The 19,507-nt window shown below is 45.3% G+C and overlaps 1 protein-coding gene across 4 annotated transcripts in view; it reads left to right on the top strand.

The window, feature by feature from the left end:
* The window catches only part of LOC139388665 (ADP-ribosylation factor interacting protein 2b), a 47,781-nt gene extending 31,278 nt beyond the window's left edge, over window positions 1-16,503 (top strand). For 2 of the 4 annotated variants that reach the window (XM_071135481.1, XM_071135480.1), the window contains 4 exons: window positions 1,658-1,879; window positions 2,876-3,033; window positions 15,124-15,298; window positions 15,595-16,503. In XM_071135481.1, the coding sequence (XP_070991582.1) occupies window positions 1,658-1,879; window positions 2,876-3,033; window positions 15,124-15,298; window positions 15,595-15,750 (711 nt within the window). In that variant the 3' untranslated portion in view covers window positions 15,751-16,503. The remainder of the gene's footprint in view (window positions 1-1,657; window positions 1,880-2,875; window positions 3,034-15,123; window positions 15,299-15,594) is intronic. The other 2 variants (XM_071135483.1, XM_071135482.1) reach the window with 2 other exon arrangements.
* The last annotated feature ends 3,004 nt before the right edge of the window (window positions 16,504-19,507 follow it).

The following is a 19,507-nucleotide window of genomic DNA, read 5'->3' as shown; positions in this document are numbered from 1 at the left end:
GTACTGTAATCTACCTCAACGCCTACAAGGTACTGTAATCTACCTCAACGCCTACAAGGTACTGTAATCTACCTCAACGCCTACAAGGTACTGTAATCTACGTCAACGCCTACAAGGTACTGTAGTCTACCTCAACGCCTACAAGGTACTGTAATCTACGTCAACGCCTACAAGGTACTGTAGTCTACCTCAACGCCTACAAGGTACTGTAGTCTACCTCAACGCCTACAAGGTACTGTAGTCTACCTCAACGCCTACACGGTACTGTAATCTACCTCAACGCCTACAAGGTACTGTAGTCTACCTCAACGCCTACACGGTACTGTAGTCTACCTCAACGCCTACAAGGTACTGTAATCTACCTCAACGCCTACAAGGTACTGTAGTCTACCTCAGCGCCTACAAGGTACTGTAGTCTACCTCAACGCCTACAAGGTACTGTAGTCTACCTCAACGCCTACAAGGTACTGTCGTCTACCTCAACGCCTACAAGGTACTGTAGTCTACCTCAACGCCTACAAGGTACTGTCGTCTACCTCAACGCCTACAAGGTACTGTAATCTACCTCAACGCCTACAAGGTACTGTAGTCTACCTCAACGCCTACAAGGTACTGTAGTCTACCTCAACGCCTACAAGGTACTGTAATCTACCTCAACGCCTACAAGGTACTGTAATCTACCTCAACGCCTACACGGTACTGTAATCTACCTCAACGCCTACAAGGTACTGTAGTCTACCTCAACGCCTACACGGTACTGTAATCTACCTCAACGCCTACACGGTACTGTAGTCTACCTCAACGCCTACAAGGTACTGTAGTCTACCTCAACGCCTACAAGGTACTGTAGTCTACCTCAACGCCTACAAGGTACTGTAGTCTACCTCAACGCCTACAAGGTACTGTAGTCTACCTCAACGCCTACAAGGTACTGTAGTCTACCTCAACGCCTACAAGGTACTGTAGTCTACCTCAACGCCTACAAGGTACTGTAGTCTACCTCAACGCCTACAAGGTACTGTAGTCTACCTCAACGCCTACAAGGTACTGCAGTCTGCATGCGTGTCAATATCTGGGTCTACCTGTAACAGAACACTTAGACACCCTAATTAAAGGCCCATACACAAGGGACTCAACACCTACACGGTACTGTAATCTACCTCAACACCTACAAGGTACTGTAGTCTACCTCAACACCTACAAGGTACTGTAGTCTACCTCAACACCTACAAGGTGTCACAATGCACCTGTCTTTGTTAGTCTACATGTTGACGTACCTGAACACACCTGAACACATACACCTACAATATTTCTGACTGAATATGTTTGGCTACCTGTGTTCACTTACCTGTGTCAGAATACCTGTGTCTGTATTTAGAACACCTAGAGCCACACATACCTCTAGTACGACACCTGTCTGTGTTCACTTATCTGTGTTTCATTAGCCATTTTAATCGTTTAGCAGACGCTCTTATCCAAAACCAATTAACTAGTCTGTGTTAACTAGGTCGTGTTAACTAGTCCGTGTTTTAATGATTTCCATCAAACTCCTCATCTCAAACACACCTCCTCCCTCCCTCCTCTCATCCTCTCTCTCTCCCTCCTCCTCCCTCGCTCCTCCTCTCTCCTTCCTTGCTCCCTCCCTCGTTCTCTCCAGTGCACTAAACAGATGATCGCAGAGCGATTTGGTCGTGGTTCTCGGACTGTGGATCTAGAACTGGAGGCTCAGATAGAAGTTCTCCGGGACACCAAGAGGAAGTATGAGACTGTGCTGCGATTGGCCAGAGCCCTGACCAATCACTTGTACAGCATGGTGCAGACGCAACACGCCCTCGGAGACACATTCACCGACCTCAGCCTGAAATCACCTGAACTACGGGTGAGAATCTGACCTATAACCTCTAGGCTAATCCCAGACCCCTAACCTCTAACCCAGAAATCACCTGAACTACGAGTGAGAACCTGACCTATAACCTCTAGGCTAATCCCAGACCCCTAACCCAGAAATCACCTGAACTACGGGTGAGAACCTGACCTATAACCTCTAGGCTAATCCCAGACCCCTAACCCAGAAATCACCTGAACTACGAGTGAGAACCTGACCTATAAACTCTAGGCTAATCCCAGACCCCTAACCCCTAACCCAGAAATCACCTGAACTACGAGTGAGAACCTGACCTATAACCTCTAGGCTAATCCCTAACCCCTAACCCAGAAATCACCTGAACTACGAGTGAGAACCTGACCTATAACCTCTAGGCTAATCCCTAACCCCTAACCCAGAAATCACCTGAACTACGAGTGAGAACCTGACCTATAACCTCTAGGCTAATCCCAGACCCCTAACCCCTAACCCAGAAATCACCTGAACTACGAGTGAGAACCTGACCTATAACCTCTAGGCTAATCCCAGACCCCTAACCTCTAACCCAGAAATCACCTGAACTACGAGTGAGAACCTGACCTATAACCTCTAGGCTAATCCCAGACCCCTAACCTCTAACCCAGAAATCACCTGAACTACTGGTTAGAACCTGACCTATAACCTCTACGCTAATCCCATACCCCTAACCTCCAACCCAGAAACCACCTGAACTACTGGTTAGAACCTGACCCCTAACCCAGACCCCTCAGCCAGAAATCACCTTTAACCCCTGACCTGTAACCCCTGACCTTAAATCAAGAGGTAGGGCTGTCACTTAACACTGTTTGGTCTTTGGGGGTTTTAGCTCAGGTGATTTCTTTGAAATACATTGGTTGATTTGTTGGTTGGACTAATTGATGTATTGGTTGATTTGATCAGATTGATTAGTGTGTGTGTGTGTGTGTGTGTGTGTGTGTGTGTGTGTGTGTTTTTTAATGATGTTTCCTACAGGATGAGTTTGGGTACAACGCAGAGACTCAGAAGTTATTATGCAAGAACGGAGAGACACTGCTAGGAGCCATCAACTTCTTTGTGTCCAGCATCAATACACTGGTTAACAAGACCATGGAGGATACGCTGATGACCATCAAGATGTACGAAGCTGCTAGGTAACGCACACCGCCGTCTCCACGGCAAACATCAAGATGTAAGAGGCTGCTAGGTAACACACACCGCCGTCTCCACGGCAAACATCAAGATGTAAGAGGCTGCTAGGTAACACACACCGCCGTCTCCATGGCAGATCTTAAGGGAAGACCGTGCCCAGACAGTCTGATCCAGCCAGGCAGTACTGAGTTTGTCTGCACATACCCTGATCTACTCCAGACACACTGACCCATATTCATGTCTAAAATAATGGATCTGTCCTTAGAGTCAGTTGTTAGGAGTTGTCTCTCGTCTCCTCTCTGTCAGGTTGGAGTTGTCTCTCGTCTCCTCTCTGTCAGGTTGGAGTTGTCTCTCGTCTCCTCTCTGTCAGGTTGGAGTTGTCTCTCGTCTCCTCTCTGTCAGGTTGGTTGTCTCTCGTCTCCTCCTCTCGCTCTCTCCGTCAGGTTGTAGTTGTCTCTCGTCTCCTCTCTGTCAGGTTGGAGTTGTCTCTCGTCTCCTCTCTGTTAGGTTGGAGTTGTCTCTCTTCTCCTCTCTGTCAGGTTGGAGTTGTCTCTCGTCTCCTCTCTGTCAGGTTGGAGTTGTCTCTCGTCTCCTCTCTGTCAGGTTGGAGTTGTCTCTCGTCTCCTCTCTGTCAGGTTGGAGTTGTCTCTCGTCTCCTCTCTGTCAGGTTGGAGTTGTCTCTCGTCTCCTCTCTGTCAGGTTGGAGTTGTCTCTCGTCTCCTCTCTGTCAGGTTGGAGTTGTCTCTCGTCTCCTCTCCGTCAGGTTGGAGTTGTCTCTCGTCTCCTCTCTGTCAGGTTGGAGTTGTCTCTCGTCTCCTCTCTGTCAGGTTGGGGTTGTCTCCCGTCTCCTCTCCATCAGGTTGTAGTTGTCTCTCGTCTCCTCCTCTCGCGCTCTCTGTCAGGTTGTAGTTGTCTCTCGTCTTCTCTCCGTCAGGTTGGAGTTGTCTCTCGTCTCCTCTCTGTCAGGTTGTAGTTGTCTCTCGTCTCCTCTCCGTCAGGTTGGAGTTGTCTCTCGTCTCCTCTCTGTCAGGTTGGAGTTGTCTCTCGTCTCCTCTCTGTCAGGTTGTAGTTGTCTCTCGTCTTCTCTCCGTCAGGTTGGAGTTGTCTCTCGTCTCCTCTCAATTTAATTCAATTCAAAGGGATTTATTGGCATGGGAAATGTGTTAACATTGCCAAAGCAAGTGAAATAGATAAGAAAAATGAACAGTGAACATTACACTCAAAGTTCCAAAAGAATAAAGACATTTCAAATGTCCTATTATAGTTAAAGTACACAAGGGAAAATAAATATGGGTTGTATTTACAATGGTATTTGTTCTTCACTGGTTGCCATTTTCTCGTGGCAACAGGTCACAAATCTTGCTGCTGTGATGGCACACTGTGGAATTTCACCCAGTAGATATGGGAGTTCATCAAAATTGATTTGTTTTAAAATTCTTTGTGGGTCTGTGTAATCTGAGGGAAATATGTCTCTCTAATATGGTCATACATTGGACAGGAGGTTAGGAAGTGCAGCTCAGTTTCCACCTCATTTTGTGGGGAGTGAGCACATAGCCTGTCTTCTCTTGAGAGCCAGGTCTGCCTACGGCGGCCTTTCTCGATAGCAAGGCTATGCTCACTGAGTCTGTACATAGTCAAAGCTTTCCTTAATTTTGGGTCAGTCACAGTGGTCAGGTATTCTGCCACTGTGTACTCTCTGTTTAGGGCCAAATAGCATTCTAGTTTGCTCTGTTTTTTTGTTAATTCTTTCCAATGTGTCAAGTAATTATCTTTTTGTTTTCTCGTGATTTGTTTGGGTCTAATTGTGCAGCTGTCCTGGGGCTCTGTAGGGTGTGTTTGTGTTTGTGAACAGAGCCCCAGGACCAGCTTGCTTAGGGGACTCTTCTCCAGGTTCATCTCTCTGTAGGTGATGGCTTTGTTATGGAAGGTAGGGGAATCGCTTCCCAAAGGTGGTTGTAGAATTTAACAACTCTTTTCTGGATTTTGATAATTAGTGGGTATCGGCCTAATTCTGCTCTGCATGCATTATTTGGTGTTCTACGTTGTACACGGAGGATATTTTTGCAGAATTCTGCGTGCAGAGTCTCAATTTGGTGTTTGTCCCATTTTGTGAATTCTTGGTTGGTTAGCGGACCCCAGACCTCACAACCATAAAGGGCAATGGGCTCTATGACTGATGCAAGTATTTTTAGCCATCTCCTAATTGGTATGTCGAATTTTTTGTTCCTTTTGATGGCATAGAAGGTCCTTCTTGCCTTGTCTCTCAGATCAGAAGTTATCTGTGGCGCTGATGTTTAGGCCGAGGTATGTTTTTTTGTGTGTGTGCTCTAGGGCAACAGTGTCTAGATGGAATTTGTATTTGTGGTCCTGGCAACTGGACCTTTTTTGGAACACCATTATTTTGGTCTTACTGAGATTTACTGTCAGGGCCCAGGTCTGACAGAATCTGTGCAGAAGATCTAGGTGCTGCTGTAGGCCCTCCTTGCTTGGTGACAGAAGCACCAGATTAGCAGCAAACAGTAGACGTTTGACTTCAGATTCTAGTAGGGTGAGGCCGGGTGCTGCAGACTGTTCTAGTGCCCGCGCCAATTCGTTGATATACGAGTTGAAGAGGGTGGGGCTTAAGCTGCACCCCTGCCTTACCCCACGGCCCTTTCGTAAGAAATATGTGGGGGTTTTTTTGTTGCCAATTTTAACCGCACACTTGTTGTTTGTTTGTTTGTGTACATGGATTTTATAATGTCGTATGTTTTAGCCCCAACACCACTTTCCATCAGTTTGTATAGCAGACCCTCATGCCAGATTGAGTCGTAAGCTTTTTTGAAATCAACAAAGCACGAGAAGACTTTGCCTTTGTTTTGGTTTGTTTGGTTGTCAATTAGGGTGTGCAGGGTGAATACATGGTCTGTTGTACGATAATTTGGTAAAAAGCCAATTTGACATTTGCTCAGTACATTGTTTTCACTGAGGAAATGTACAAGTCTGCTGTTAATGATTATGCAAAGGATTATCCCAAGGTTGCTGTTGACGCATATCCCATGGTAGTTAGTGGTGTCAAATTTGCCTCCACTTTTGTGGATTGGGGTGATCATATTGGGGAAGATGCCAGAGCTGAGGATCGTGTTAAGGAGTTTAAGTATGGCCAATTGGAATTTGTTGTCTGTATATTTTATCATTTCATTAAGGATACCATCATCACCACAGACTTTTTGGTTTGGAGGGTTTGTATGTTGTCCTGTAGTTTATTCAATGTATTTGGAGAATCCAGTGGGTTCTGGTAGTCTTTAATAGTTGATTCTAAGATTTGTATTTGATGCTGTTTATGTTTTTGCTCTTCTTTGTTATGGGGCCAACTAGATTGGAGAAGTGGTTTACACATACATCTCCATTTTGCATAGATAGCTCTTCGTGTTGTTGTTTGTTTAGTGTTTTCCCATTTTCCCAGAAGTGGTTAGAGTCTATGGATTCTTCAATTACATTGCACTGATTTCTGATGTGCTGTTCATTCTTTTTCCGTAGTGTATTTCTGTATTGTTTTAGTGATTCACCATAGTGAAGGCGTAGACTCAGGTTTTCTCGGTCTCTATGTTTTTGGTTGGACAGGTTTCTCTATTTCTTTCTTAGGTTTTTGCATTCTTCATCAAACCATTTGTCATTGTTGTTTCTTCGGGGGGGCTATACGTAGCACACAGGAGGACATTTTTCTCTCTTAATATAATTTCCTTTTGAAAATCAAATGTTATTTGTCACATGCGCCGAATACTACAACCTTACAGTGAAATGCTTTACGTACCCCTAACCAACAATGAAGTAAAAATAATAATAAAAATACGGAGAACAATAAGACATTAACGTAACAAGTAATTAAAGAGCAGCAGTAAAATAACAATGGCGAGACTATATACAGTGTTACGGTACAGAGTCAATGTGACATTGGTTGGAGAGGGATGAAACACGCCCTTCTATTCTCGCTCAGTGGCCACACCCAAGTGAACAGACATTGGTTGGAGAGGGATGAAACACGCCCTTCTATTCTCACTCAGTGGCCACGCCCAAGTGAACAGACATTGGTTGGAGAGGGATGAAACACGCCCTTCTATTCTCACTCAGTGGCCACGCCCAAGTGAACAGACATTGGTTGGAGAGGGATGAAACACGCCCTTCTATTCTCACTCAGTGGCCACGCCCAAGTGAACAGACATTGGTTGGAGAGGGATGAAACACGCCCTTCTATTCTCACTCAGTGGCCACGCCCAAGTGAACAGACATTGGTTGGAGAGGGATGAAACACGCCCTTCTATTCTCACTCAGTGGCCACGCCCAAGTGAACAGACATTGGTTGGAGAGGGATGAAACACGCCCTTCTCTGTCACGATCGTCGTATGCTTTTATTGAATGACGAAAAAAACACGAAGAACACTTAAACAAAAACAACAAAACGAACGTGACGCTATGACAACGAGTGCAGACACAGGCAACTACACATTGACAATAACCCAGGAACTACAATACAACACAGGCTACCTAAATATGGTTCCCAATCAGAGACCACAACAAACACCTGCCACTGATTTGAGAACCATATCAGGCCAAAACACATAGAAACAGACTAACTAGACATACAACATAGAATGCCCACTCCTATCACACCCTGACCAAACAAAACATAGAAACAAACAACGCAAATCATGGTCAGAGTGTGACATTCTCGTCTCCAGTATAAAAGCGTCCGTGACCCAATTCACTTCGGACTGAGCAAACCTCAGGGTGAGCTGTGGTTGCGAATGGTCGAAAACCAACTCTACATAACAAAATGTACATGAGACCAGATCACGTGGAGGTGACGATCACCACGCTGGAAGGATGAATTGCTACTAGACCAGCCAGAATACAGCACGAGCTGATTATGGCAAAATGGTATGAACTTTGAACTCTTATTCACTAAAGAAGAAGTGATGCATCCTAGAAGTCGAGTTATCAGCTGCAGCTGTACATTATCTGCTGGGCAGACCAGTCTTCCATCTTTGACCTGTCGAAGCGCAGCTCAGGGTAAATATGCATCTTTCATTTTCCTTTTCTGAATGGGCAGTTATTAGAATGCATAAGATAATGTAATTTACGGTAGCATAGCTTCTCAAGGTCCGATAGAGACCCTTATTCCTTTGTTCCTCAGTCTTCCCGCTCTTTCATTCAAACCCAACCCCCTTTCTTTGTGTAACCAGCCATCATATCGGTTTTGTCCGCTAAGGGACTTTTTCTTTTATGACATGATTAGTAATCGATTTATGATCCATCCTGTGTATATGTAATTCTGTGATTATTTAGGTGTTTAGTAAATAAATAATGAAGCCAATTTTGTTATTGCTGATTCAACTTATTTGCCAGGGTTCGTGAAGATATCCAAGAATTTTACGTCGTTCCGATGAGACTGAATAATTGACTGCTATTGATATAAAAGATATTCAGATCTTTAAGAGTTTATTCGGAAGACCGCAGCTCTATAAACACTCTTCCGTGGTGCCCCAGGTTGTTAACGAGTTAATTGTTGCATGGCTTAATTCAATCACATAAACAATCAAACGTTAGGTAATCGATTTGATAAAATGGCTTGTCATATAATGTAATATAATGTAATGTAATGTCATATAATGTAATCAGTCAGAGACACGACAGTAGCCATTTGATTAGGTGTTCAGGAGTCTTTTGGCTTTGGGGGTAGAAGCTGTTTAGAGGCCTCTTGGATCCAGACTTGGCGCTCCGGTGCCGCTTGTCATGTGGTAGCAGAGAGAACAGTCTATGACTACGGTGGCTGTAGTCTTTGATGATTTTTAGGGCCTTCCTCTGACACCGCCTGGTATAGAGGTCCTGGATGGCAGGAAGCTTGGCCGGAGGCCGAGTAGTTGCCATACCAGGCAGTGATGCAACCGGTCAGGATGCTCTCGATGGTGCAGCAGTTGAACCTTTTGAGAATCTGAGGACCCATGCCGAATCTTTTCAGTCTCCTGAGGGGGAATCGGTTTTGTCGTGCCCTTTTCACGACTATCTTGGTGTGCTTGGACCATGTTAGTTTGGTGGTGAAGTGGACACCAAGGAGCTTGAAGCTCTCAACCTGCTCCACTGCAGCCCCGTCGATGAGAATGGGGGCGTGCTCGGTCCTCCTTTTCCTGTAGTCCACAATCATCTTCATTGTCTTGATCACGTTGAGGCAGAGGTTGTTGTCCTGGCACCGCACGGCCAGGTCTCTGACCTCCTCCCTATAGGCTGTCTCATCGTTGTCAGTGATCAGGCCTACCACTTTTGTGTCATCGGCAAACTTAATAATGGTGTTGAAGTCGGGCCTGGCCGTGCACTCATGAGTGAACAGGGAGTACAGGAGGGGACTGAGCACCAACCCCTGAGGGGCCCCCGTGTTGAGGATCAGTGTGGCGGACGTGTTGTTGCCTACCCTTACCACCTGGGGGCGGCCTGTCGGGAAGTCCAGGATCCAGTTGCAGAGGGAGGTGTTTAGTCCCAGGGTCCTTAGCTTAGTGATGAGCTTTGTTGGCACTATGGTGTTGAACGCTGAGCTGTAGTCAATGAATAGCATTCTCACATAAGTGTTCCTTTGTCCAGGTGGGAAAGGGCAGTGTGGAGTGCAATAGAGATTGCATCATCTGTGGATCTGTTGGGGCGGTATGCAAATTGGAGTGGGTCTAGGGTTTCTGGGATAATGGTGTTGATGTGAGCCGTGACCAGCCTTTCAAAGAACTTCATGGCTACAACGGTGAGTGTTCCGGGTCTGTAGTCGTTTAGGCAGGTTACCTGTGTTGTCGAGACTGTCGTCACCTCTCTAGTGGGTTGTTCTCTGTCACACGCCACCCCCCCCTCACCCTCTCTTCCAGCAGTCTGATCCTCTCCTCTAGTGCTCTGTGTTCCTGCTTTTTCTCCTGTTGAAGTTATCTCACTACAGTCCAGTGTGCAGATATCTCTCTCTCTCCAGTGGTGGTGGTGTTGTGCTGACTGGAGTGCTTCAGCTGCCTTACCTCCAGCTGGGTGAAGTTATCCCTGTTTTCAGTGATGGATTAGTACTCTGTGCTGGGAGGTTGACTTTCCGCTCGGGGTGGCTCGTCTCTGGGGTTATATAATGAAGAGGTCTGGTCTGACTCGCTGGGGGGGGCTCGTCTGTGGGGTTATATAATGAAGAGGTCTGGTCTGACCCGCTCGGGGTGGCTGATCTGTGGGGTTATATAATGAAGAGGTCTGGTCTGACCCGCTGGGAGTGGGGGTATCTTTATCAAGGGAGAGCTTCTCCTGCTGAGCTAATTCTTTGATTAGGTGAAAGTCCAGCTGAAACTGTTTGGGGGTTGTCCTGTACCATTACTGTTCTAGACTTATAGAGATTTATATTACCTGACTCAGAGTCCTCGTTGTCTAGTGTCCTGAGTTTCCACCCCTCGTTAACACCCCCCCTCTTAATAAATATAGCACTGTATCATGCCAAGGTATGGTCTGTGTGGAAGATTAAGTTGCTTATGTTCCCATTTTTATAATAGTCAGCAAAAATGGTCTCTTGATTTTCCAGAAGGAGCTTCATTTTGTACTATTTTTGTGTCTTATCATTCTTTACATACAGAGGGTACTGTATTTTAATTACCTCTGAACAGCAGGAGGGAGCTTCTAAGGCCTCTCCATTTGGTTGGGGTAGACTGTGTGACTCTCCTGCCATTTGGTTGGAGTAGACTGTGTGACTCTCCTGCCATTTGGTTGGAGTAGACTGTGTGACTCTCCTGCCATTTGGTTGGGGTAGACTGTGTGACTCTCCTGCCATTTGGTTGGAGTAGACTGTGACTCTCCTGCCATTTGGTTGGAGTAGACTGTGTGACTCTCCTGCCATTGTTGGGCTCAAGGGCTTTTACACCTCTCACTTGACACGTCAGTGCTAATTGAAGTTGTATCAAACATGGTAGCCTTAACTTAGCATTCATTCCTTTTATAAAGTACAATATCTTTGTTAATGTATTTTTCTTATTGGCTTTTTCAGGCTAAACATTACTCACTCAGTACCAGGTTGGATGGTGTTTTCAGGTTTCTGTTGTTTTCCACAGCATTTGCTGTATATCTTGGGAATGATAATCTTTGGTAGTTGTAAGCCTTCCAGGTAATTCTGTCATTCCGTCCAAAATCAGGTTGTAGGTTTTGATTTGGAGTGAAGGTTATGTTGTAGAGGGTAGTATCCTGTATATGTCCTGGTGACATAGTGTTGTGGAGGGTAGTATCCTGTATATGTCCTGGTGACATAGTGTTGTGGAGGGTAGTATCCTGTATATGTCCTGGTGACATAGTGTTGTGGAGGGTAGTATCCTGTATATGTCCTGGTGACATAGTGTTGTGGAGGGTAGTATCCTGTATATGTCCTGGTGACATGGTGTTGTAGAGGGTAGTATCCTGTATATGTCCTGGTGACATAGTGTTGTGGAGGGCTCTTCTCTCTCTCTGACAGGTTAGAGTATGATGGGTTATAGCTCATGTCTCTTCTCTTCTCTCTGACAGGTTGGAGTATGAGGGGTTATAGCTCATGTCTCTTCTCTCTTCTCTCTCTCTGACAGGTTAGAGTATGATGGGTTATAGCTCATGTCTCTTCTCTCTCTCTGACAGGTTGGAGTATGAGGGGTTATAGCTCATGTCTCTTCTCTTCTCTCTGACAGGTTGGAGTATGAGGGGTTATAGCTCATGTCTCTTCTCTCTCGCTCTCTCTCTCTGACAGGTTAGAGTATGATGGGTTATAGCTCATGTCTCTTCTCTCTCTCTGACAGGTTAGAGCAGGGGTGTCAAAGTCAAATGGACGGAGGGCCAAATAAAAAAATCAGCTACAAGACGAGGGCCGGACTGTTCGAATGTTCATTGAAAAATTTTTAAATGACGCATATAGTCTAGTGAACCTAATTGAACCTACTGAAAACCTAACAAATATATTACAATATGATCAGATAAATAAAGCAATATTTTCTTATGGCTCTGTCAGTAATCTTTAATTTTCAACAGACACAAAAGACAAATTTCCTTTATATAAATATCCCCATAACATGAACATTAAATGAAAGAAACCGGTATTCAAGGCACCATCAGTAGACTATATTTTCTATTTTAGCAAAAGTGGGCTAAATTTACTTCAAAGAAAAAACAATAATAGCAATTTTCTATCATCCACTCAACTGAAATATTTTTAAAATATAATTGGATTGAAATACAAAAAAATAAAGTGCAAAAATCTATTAATCAAAAACAACACTTTGTTTAAGGAGAAGTAACATGCAGTGAAAACAAATATTAAATTTTAACTTTTAAACTTGAACTGAGTAAAAACTCTAAATATGTGATTGCACAGTAATGTTCACTTGTTTGAGGTTGAGGGTGATACTTGGTGGTGTCCCATCTTTTCCACAAGTTCATCAATGTTCGGGGTAAGGCTCTGAGCTGAAGAAATCCTCAGAATTGAGTGGAGGTGTTCAGCAGTAAGTCGACTTCTGTGTGATGTTTTGTTCAGGTTCATCAAAGAAAACAGTTGTTCACACAGGTATGTGCTGCCAAACATAGACAACGTTTGAGCAGCCTGGATGCGCAGCTGGGGCATTGTGCCGGGGAGGAAACGGGCAAACTCCGCAGCACCCACTGCCGCATATTTTTCCCTCAGTGCATCATTGCATTGGAGGTCAATCAACTCCATTTGGAGGTTTGGTGGTGAGCTTTCCACGTCAACAGCAAATGGGTTACCGAGCAGTTCCAACCTGCTTTTTTGTGCTTCAAAGTCAGCAAATCGGCGTCGAAAGTCAGTGGTAAGCATACCTATTTTATCAGCCAACTGTGTGCTCGGGAACGCACTGGTAGAGAGCTTCTCTTTCATGGTCTGGCAGCTGGGAAAGTGGCTCAAATTTTCTTTCCGCATCTGCGTCTCCCACAGAGTCAGTTTGGTTTTAAATGCCTTCACTGTACTGTACATATCAGAGATGACACGATCCCGACCCTGCAGCTGCAAGTTTATTGCATTCAGATGACTCGTAATGTCACACAGAAAAGCCATTTCACACAGAAACATTTCGTCTCGGAGTTGTGTTGTGTCTTTCCCTTTGCTGTCCAAGAATAGACAAATCTCCTCACGAAGCTCGAAACATCTTTGAAGCACCTTTCCCTGGCTTAGCCATCGCACCTCTGTGTGATAAGGCAAATCACCATGCTCCGTTTCTAACTCCGTCAGAAATGCCTTGAACTGGCGGTGATTCAAACCTTTGGCTCTGATAAAGTTAACTGTGCGCGTGATGATGCTCATTACATGCTCCATTTTCAAGGCTTTACCGCACAACGCTTCCTGGTGTATGATACAATGATAAGCTGTCAGCTCACCTGTCGCGTTTTCCTCTTGCATCTTTTCCCGTATCTTCGCCACCAGTCCGCTCCTGTGTCCACACATCGCAGGTGCTCCGTCGGTTGTCAAACCCACGAGTTTTTCCCAAGGCAGCTCCATCTCATTTACACATCTTGACACCTCTTCATACAAATCATGCCCCGTAGTTGTGCCATGCATAGGACGTAAAGCCAAAAACTCCTCTGTCACGCTTAGGCTGGAGTCCACTCCGCGGATGAAAATTGACAACTGGGCAATGTCAGAAATGTCGGTGCTCTCATCCACAGCCAAGGAATATGCAATAAAATCTTTTCCCTTTTTCACAAGCTGCTCTTTTAGATTGATGGACAACTGGTCTACTCTCTCGGCAATGGTGTTTCTGCTCAGACTCACATTTAAAAAGAGTTGCCTTTTTTCTGGGCAAACTTCGTCACAAACTTTAATCATGCAGTTTTTGATGAAATCCCCCTCCGTAAATGGCCGGGCTGATTTAGCGATCTCTTCTGCCAAAATAAAACTGGCCTTGACAGCAGCCTGGCCTTGTGATTTGGCTTTTTTGAACAGAGCCTGTCGAGATTTGAGGCCTCGTTTTAATTCCTCTGCCTTTTGTAGCCTTTGTTCCATGTCCATATTCTTGTTTTTGTCCGCGTGTTTCGTTTCATAATGTCGTCTCAGATTATACTCTTTCAGTACCGCCACACTTTCTCCACACAGAAGACACACAGGTTTTCCAGCTACCTTCGTGAACATATACTCCGACTCCCACCTTGTTTGAAACCCCCGGTTCTCAGTATCCACCTTCCGTTTTGCCATTTTTGATGGGTATCTGAAAGTTAATTTTACTGTGATGCTGACGACTGCTGTGCCAATAAATATTGAAATGAAGCAGCCTACTGCTCGGTGCGTCACCTTTGCATTGTGGGAAATGTAGTATTGGTGCGTGTAAAAGATCTGCGGGCTGCCGGCTTGCTGCGGGCCGGTTCTAATAATAAATCAAGATCATCCCAGGGGCAGTAAAAAACCTTCTTGCGGGCCGGATGTGGCCCGCGGGCCTTGACTCTGACATATGTGGGTTAGAGTATGATGGGTTATAGCTCATGTCTCTTCTCTCTCTCTGACAGGTTAGAGTATGATGTGTTATAGCTCATGTCTCTTCTCTCTCTCTGACAGGTTAGAGTATGATGGGTTATAGCTCATGTCTCTTCTCTCTCTCTGACAGGTTAGAGTATGATGGGTTATAGCTCATGTCTCTTCTCTCTCTCTGACAGGTTAGAGTATGATGGGTTATAGCTCATGTCTCTTCTCTCTTCTCTCTCTCTGACAGGTTGGAGTATGAGGGGTTATAGCTCATGTCTCTTCTCTCTCTCTGACAGGTTGGAGTATGAGGGGTTATAGCTCATGTCTCTTCTCTCTCTCTGACAGGTTGGAGTATGAGGGGTTATAGCTCATGTCTCTTCTCTCTCTCTGACAGGTTAGAGTATGATGGGTTATAGCTCATGTCTCTTCTCTCTCTCTGACAGGTTAGAGTATGATGGGTTATAGCTCATGTCTCTTCTCTCTCTCTGACAGGTTGGAGTATGAGGGGTTATAGCTCATGTCTCTTCTCTCTCTCTGACAGGTTGGAGTATGAGGGGTTATAGCTCATGTCTCTTCTCTCTCTCTGACAGGTTATAGTATGATGGGTTATAGCTCATGTCTCTTCTCTCTCTGACAGGTTAGAGTATGATGCGTACAGGGCAGACCTAGAGGAGTTGAGCGTTGGACCCAGGGATGTGGTGAACATGGCCCGTATAGATACAGCCCAGGAGCAGTACCAGATCCACAAGGACAAATATGAACGTCTTCGCTCCGACGTCACTATCAAACTCAACTTCCTGGATGAAAACAAGGTGGGATACACATCCTTGATCCTCTTTTTGTTCTTCTCCTCTTATTCCAGCTCTGCATCACACCTCTAGACAAGTACACAGAGACAGGCAATGACACGAGCACTCAGACAGAGGCCTGTCTGTCTATCTTTCTTTGCATATCAGTGTGTTGATCCCTCTCTCGCTCGCCTCTCTCTCGCTCCTTTCTCTCTCTCTCGCTCCTTTCTCTCTCTCTCGCTCCTTTCTCTCTCTCTCGCTCCTTTCTCTCTCTCTCTCGCTCCTTTCTCTCTCTCTCGCTCCTTTCTCTCTCTCTCCAGGTAAAGGTGATGCATAAACAGCTGCTCCTGTTCCATAATGCCATCTCAGCGTACTTTGCTGGGAACCAGCAGCAGTTGGAGCAGACCCTGAAGCAGTTCAACATCAAGCTGAGGCCCCCAGGGGCCGACAAACCTTCCTGGCTTGAGGAACCATGAGGGAGGGAGCCACAGGAGACAGGGCAGCCCAGGAAAGGCCCTCCTAACCTGGGAAACAGCGGACCCCCCAAAACCCTTACTATCCACTACAGTGGACCACGGACGGACAGACAGACGGACAGGACTACGTAGAGATGGATGGATGGATGAATGGGCCAAGGGCCTTGTATCTATAGAGGACTGTGTCACGATCAGGGACTTGTCTTATTTTCCTCTCTTTCATGATCTCTCCTTTTCTCTCTTTATCCACAAATCCTCCTGTATAATATATTATCTCCAGTCCTCTATGTAAGTGATAATGCCTGAGAAGCCGGTGTTTGGAGGATATATTGGCACGGGTTAGGCCCCGAGACTGAGTCTTATATATATCCTCCAAACACCGGCTTCTCGGGCATTACCACTTTTACACAACGGGTTACCAACACATTCAAATGATGATTGACATATTTTCATTAAACGTTATTTTGATGAATTTATTCATACTATTTTGTCCTTAAACACAATATATTTATATAGTCCAGACACAAAATCTATGGTTGCTACCCAAGCCAGCTGGTCGTTCCTTCTATCGGTTCGGCTGCCAGAGACGCGACCCAGTCGTTCCTTCTAAATGCTCCATTGCCGTACTGGCTAGCTCGCTAGCTACTCCGTACTGGCTAGCTCGCTAGCTACTCCATACTGGCTAGCTCGCTAGCTACTCCATACTGGCTAGCTCGCTAGCTACTCCATACTGGCTAGCTCGCTAGCTACTCCATACTGGCTAGCTACTCCATACTGGCTAGCTCGCTAGCTACTCAATACTGGCTAGCCCGCTAGCTACTCCATACTGGCTAGCTCGCTAGCTACTCCATACTGGCTAGCTCGCTAGCTACTCCATACTGGCTAGCTCGCTAGCTACTCCATACTGGCTAGCTCGTTAGCTACTCCATACTGGCTAGCTACTCCATACTGGCTAGCTCGCTAGCTACTCCATACTGGCTAGCCCGCTAGCTACTCCATATCGGCTAGCTCGCTAGCTACTCCATACTGGCTAGCTCGCTAGCTACTCCATACTGGCTAGCTCGCTAGCTACTCCATACTGGCTAGCCCGCTAGCTACTCCATACTGGCTAGCTCGCTAGCTACTCCATACTGGCTAGCTCGCTAGCTACTCCATACTGGCTAGCTCGCTAGCTACTCCATACTAGCTAGCTCGCTAGCTACTCCATACTGGCTAGCAAGTGCAGCCAGAATAACAACAAAGTAGCTGTTTTCTAGTTAGATTTCTTTTGGATACAACCAATAACAATGAACTAATGATGCGCAATTTTGCCTGGCAGAGAAAATGTGCTCTCTTGTCAGGACACTGTTCAGACAAAATAAATACAATCCATGACATCAATTTGAACTGATGTTAATAAATGAAATCCACCACAGCTGAGATATCTACTTATTGTCACATTTATCTGTACATTCCCCTGGATGGTGTATTTGGTGGAAATATCTGTCAGTCTGTGCTACTGCTATTGCTGCCTTGCTTCAGCTTTTTTTCAGTGTTCTCTTGGTTTGCAGTGTTCTCTTGGTTATTTTTTAACGAGAAATGAGTTGGGCTTTGGTTCTGTTCTTCTCTTCGACATCGCTGTAACTGAAGGTTGAACCACACTTTCTGGACCAGACCCCTTGGTCTACCGGGATTTCAGAGCCTGGGCCTTGAACTTATCGGTGATGGGAGGGTTTGGCTGGTTGTGATATCTTAGCTGTTTTTGATGTTACCCAGAAATACACGATTGGAGGTGGTAAATTCAGTGTCCTTCATAATGCACCAGCTGCGACCGACTGATGGGTGGGTCATTTAGAAATCGACCGACCGATGGGTTGGTCATTTAGAAACCGACCGACAGACGGGTGGGTCATTTGGAAACCGACTGATGGGTGGGTCATTTAGAAACCGACCGACAGAGGGGTGGGTCATTTGGAAACCGACCGACAGACGGGTGGGTCATTTAGAAACCGACCGACAGACGGGTGGGTCAATTAGAAACCGGTTGAGCTAATTATACCGCTCCCCCTTTTCCCAGGATGTACATTGCTCCAAGATGTTAAACTCTTCCTTTGTGACATTTCTGAAGTCGACAACTTGTGTTTGTTGTTATCTTCTAATCAGCCCTCGAAGTACCGCACAGCCCAGTTTGTTTCTTAATGGTGTTTTCTTTGTTGGGGATTTCCTCTTGGTCATTCAATACATTATTTTTCACATCTGCATGTCTCGGTAGTATTTCCTGGGTAGTATATTATTTTCTCCTCCCCATTCAGCCATATTCATGCTGCCGAAAAGAGCAAAATAAATGTTCCACTTTCGCAAAACAAAGTCAACTGGGGGGGGGGGGGGGTGTTGCTATGACGACCATCTGAATTTGCTGTCGGTGTTGTTCGCACCCATTCGCATTATATGGGACAGTTCAATATCGAAAAGGTCAGAGAGACAGACGACGAGGTGCATACTAATCTCACATACTAAGAAATGTGAGATAATGTCTAGATGCTTTTCTATAGTGGAGATCAAGTTCATACATTGCCTGGCTGGGCTGTTGAGACAGTGGATTGCAGCAGTCAGATGGAACAGAGTAAATAGGCATTTTAACATCTCAGATTTAGCCGGTGGCAACTTGTGGAATAGACACCGGCTGGAATGCGGTTTCAACCAATCAGCATTCAGGATTAGACCCACCCGTTGTATTAAAATATAATATTATCTCCTGTTCTCTTTCTCCTCGTTGCAAGCACCATGCTCTACCAACTGAGCTCCAGAGGAACTCTAACCTGATCTGTTTCCTCTCTCCCTTTCTCTCTCTCTCCCTTTCTCTCTCTATCTCCCTTTCTCTCTCTCTCTCCCTTTCTCTCTCTCTCTCTCTCTCTCTCTCCCTTTCTCTCTCTTTCTCTTTTTTTCGCTCGCTCTCGCTCTCTCTGAGTTTGTATCTTAGTCACTTTAAATCACTGCTGTCACCACCTAATGCCCCCACTTCCCAACCGATCCAGGACCAGCGTGTACCCCACAACAACATCACTGATGACGGCTACAGCAACAACGGCATCACTGATGACAGCAACAACAATGATGACAGCAACAAAAACATCATCAATAATGTCAGCAACAACAACATCATCAATAATGTCAGCAACAACATCAATGTCAGCAACAACAACATCATCAATAATGTCAGCAACAACATCAATGTCAGCAACAACAACATCATCAATAATGTCAGCAACAACATCAATGTCAGCAACAACAACATCATCAATAATGTCAGCAACAACATCATCAATAATGTCAGCAACAACATCAATGTCAGCAACAACAACATCATCAATAATGTCAGCAACAACGACAACAGCACCAATAATGACAACAACAGCACCAATAATGACAGCAACAACAACAGCACCAATAATGACAACAGCACCAATAATGACAACAACAACATCAATAATGACAGCAACAACAGCAACAGCACCAATAATGACAGCAACAACGACACCAATAATGACAACAGCACCAATAATGACAGCAACAACAACAGCACCAATAATGACAGAAACAACAACAACAGCACCAATAATGACATCAACAACAACAGCACCAATAATGGCAGCAACAACAACAACAGCACCTGTAATGACATCAACAACAGCACCAGAAACAGTCCTGGTAAAGTGGTGAAGATCAGACAGTCTGTGTCCCTCGCCACAATGACTAAACAGGATCCTCAATGATCTAG

This window comes from Oncorhynchus clarkii, chromosome 29, assembly GCF_045791955.1.
Source record: "Oncorhynchus clarkii lewisi isolate Uvic-CL-2024 chromosome 29, UVic_Ocla_1.0, whole genome shotgun sequence".
NCBI lineage: Eukaryota > Metazoa > Chordata > Actinopteri > Salmoniformes > Salmonidae > Oncorhynchus > Oncorhynchus clarkii.
This window is presented reverse-complemented; position numbering and strand designations above follow the sequence as displayed.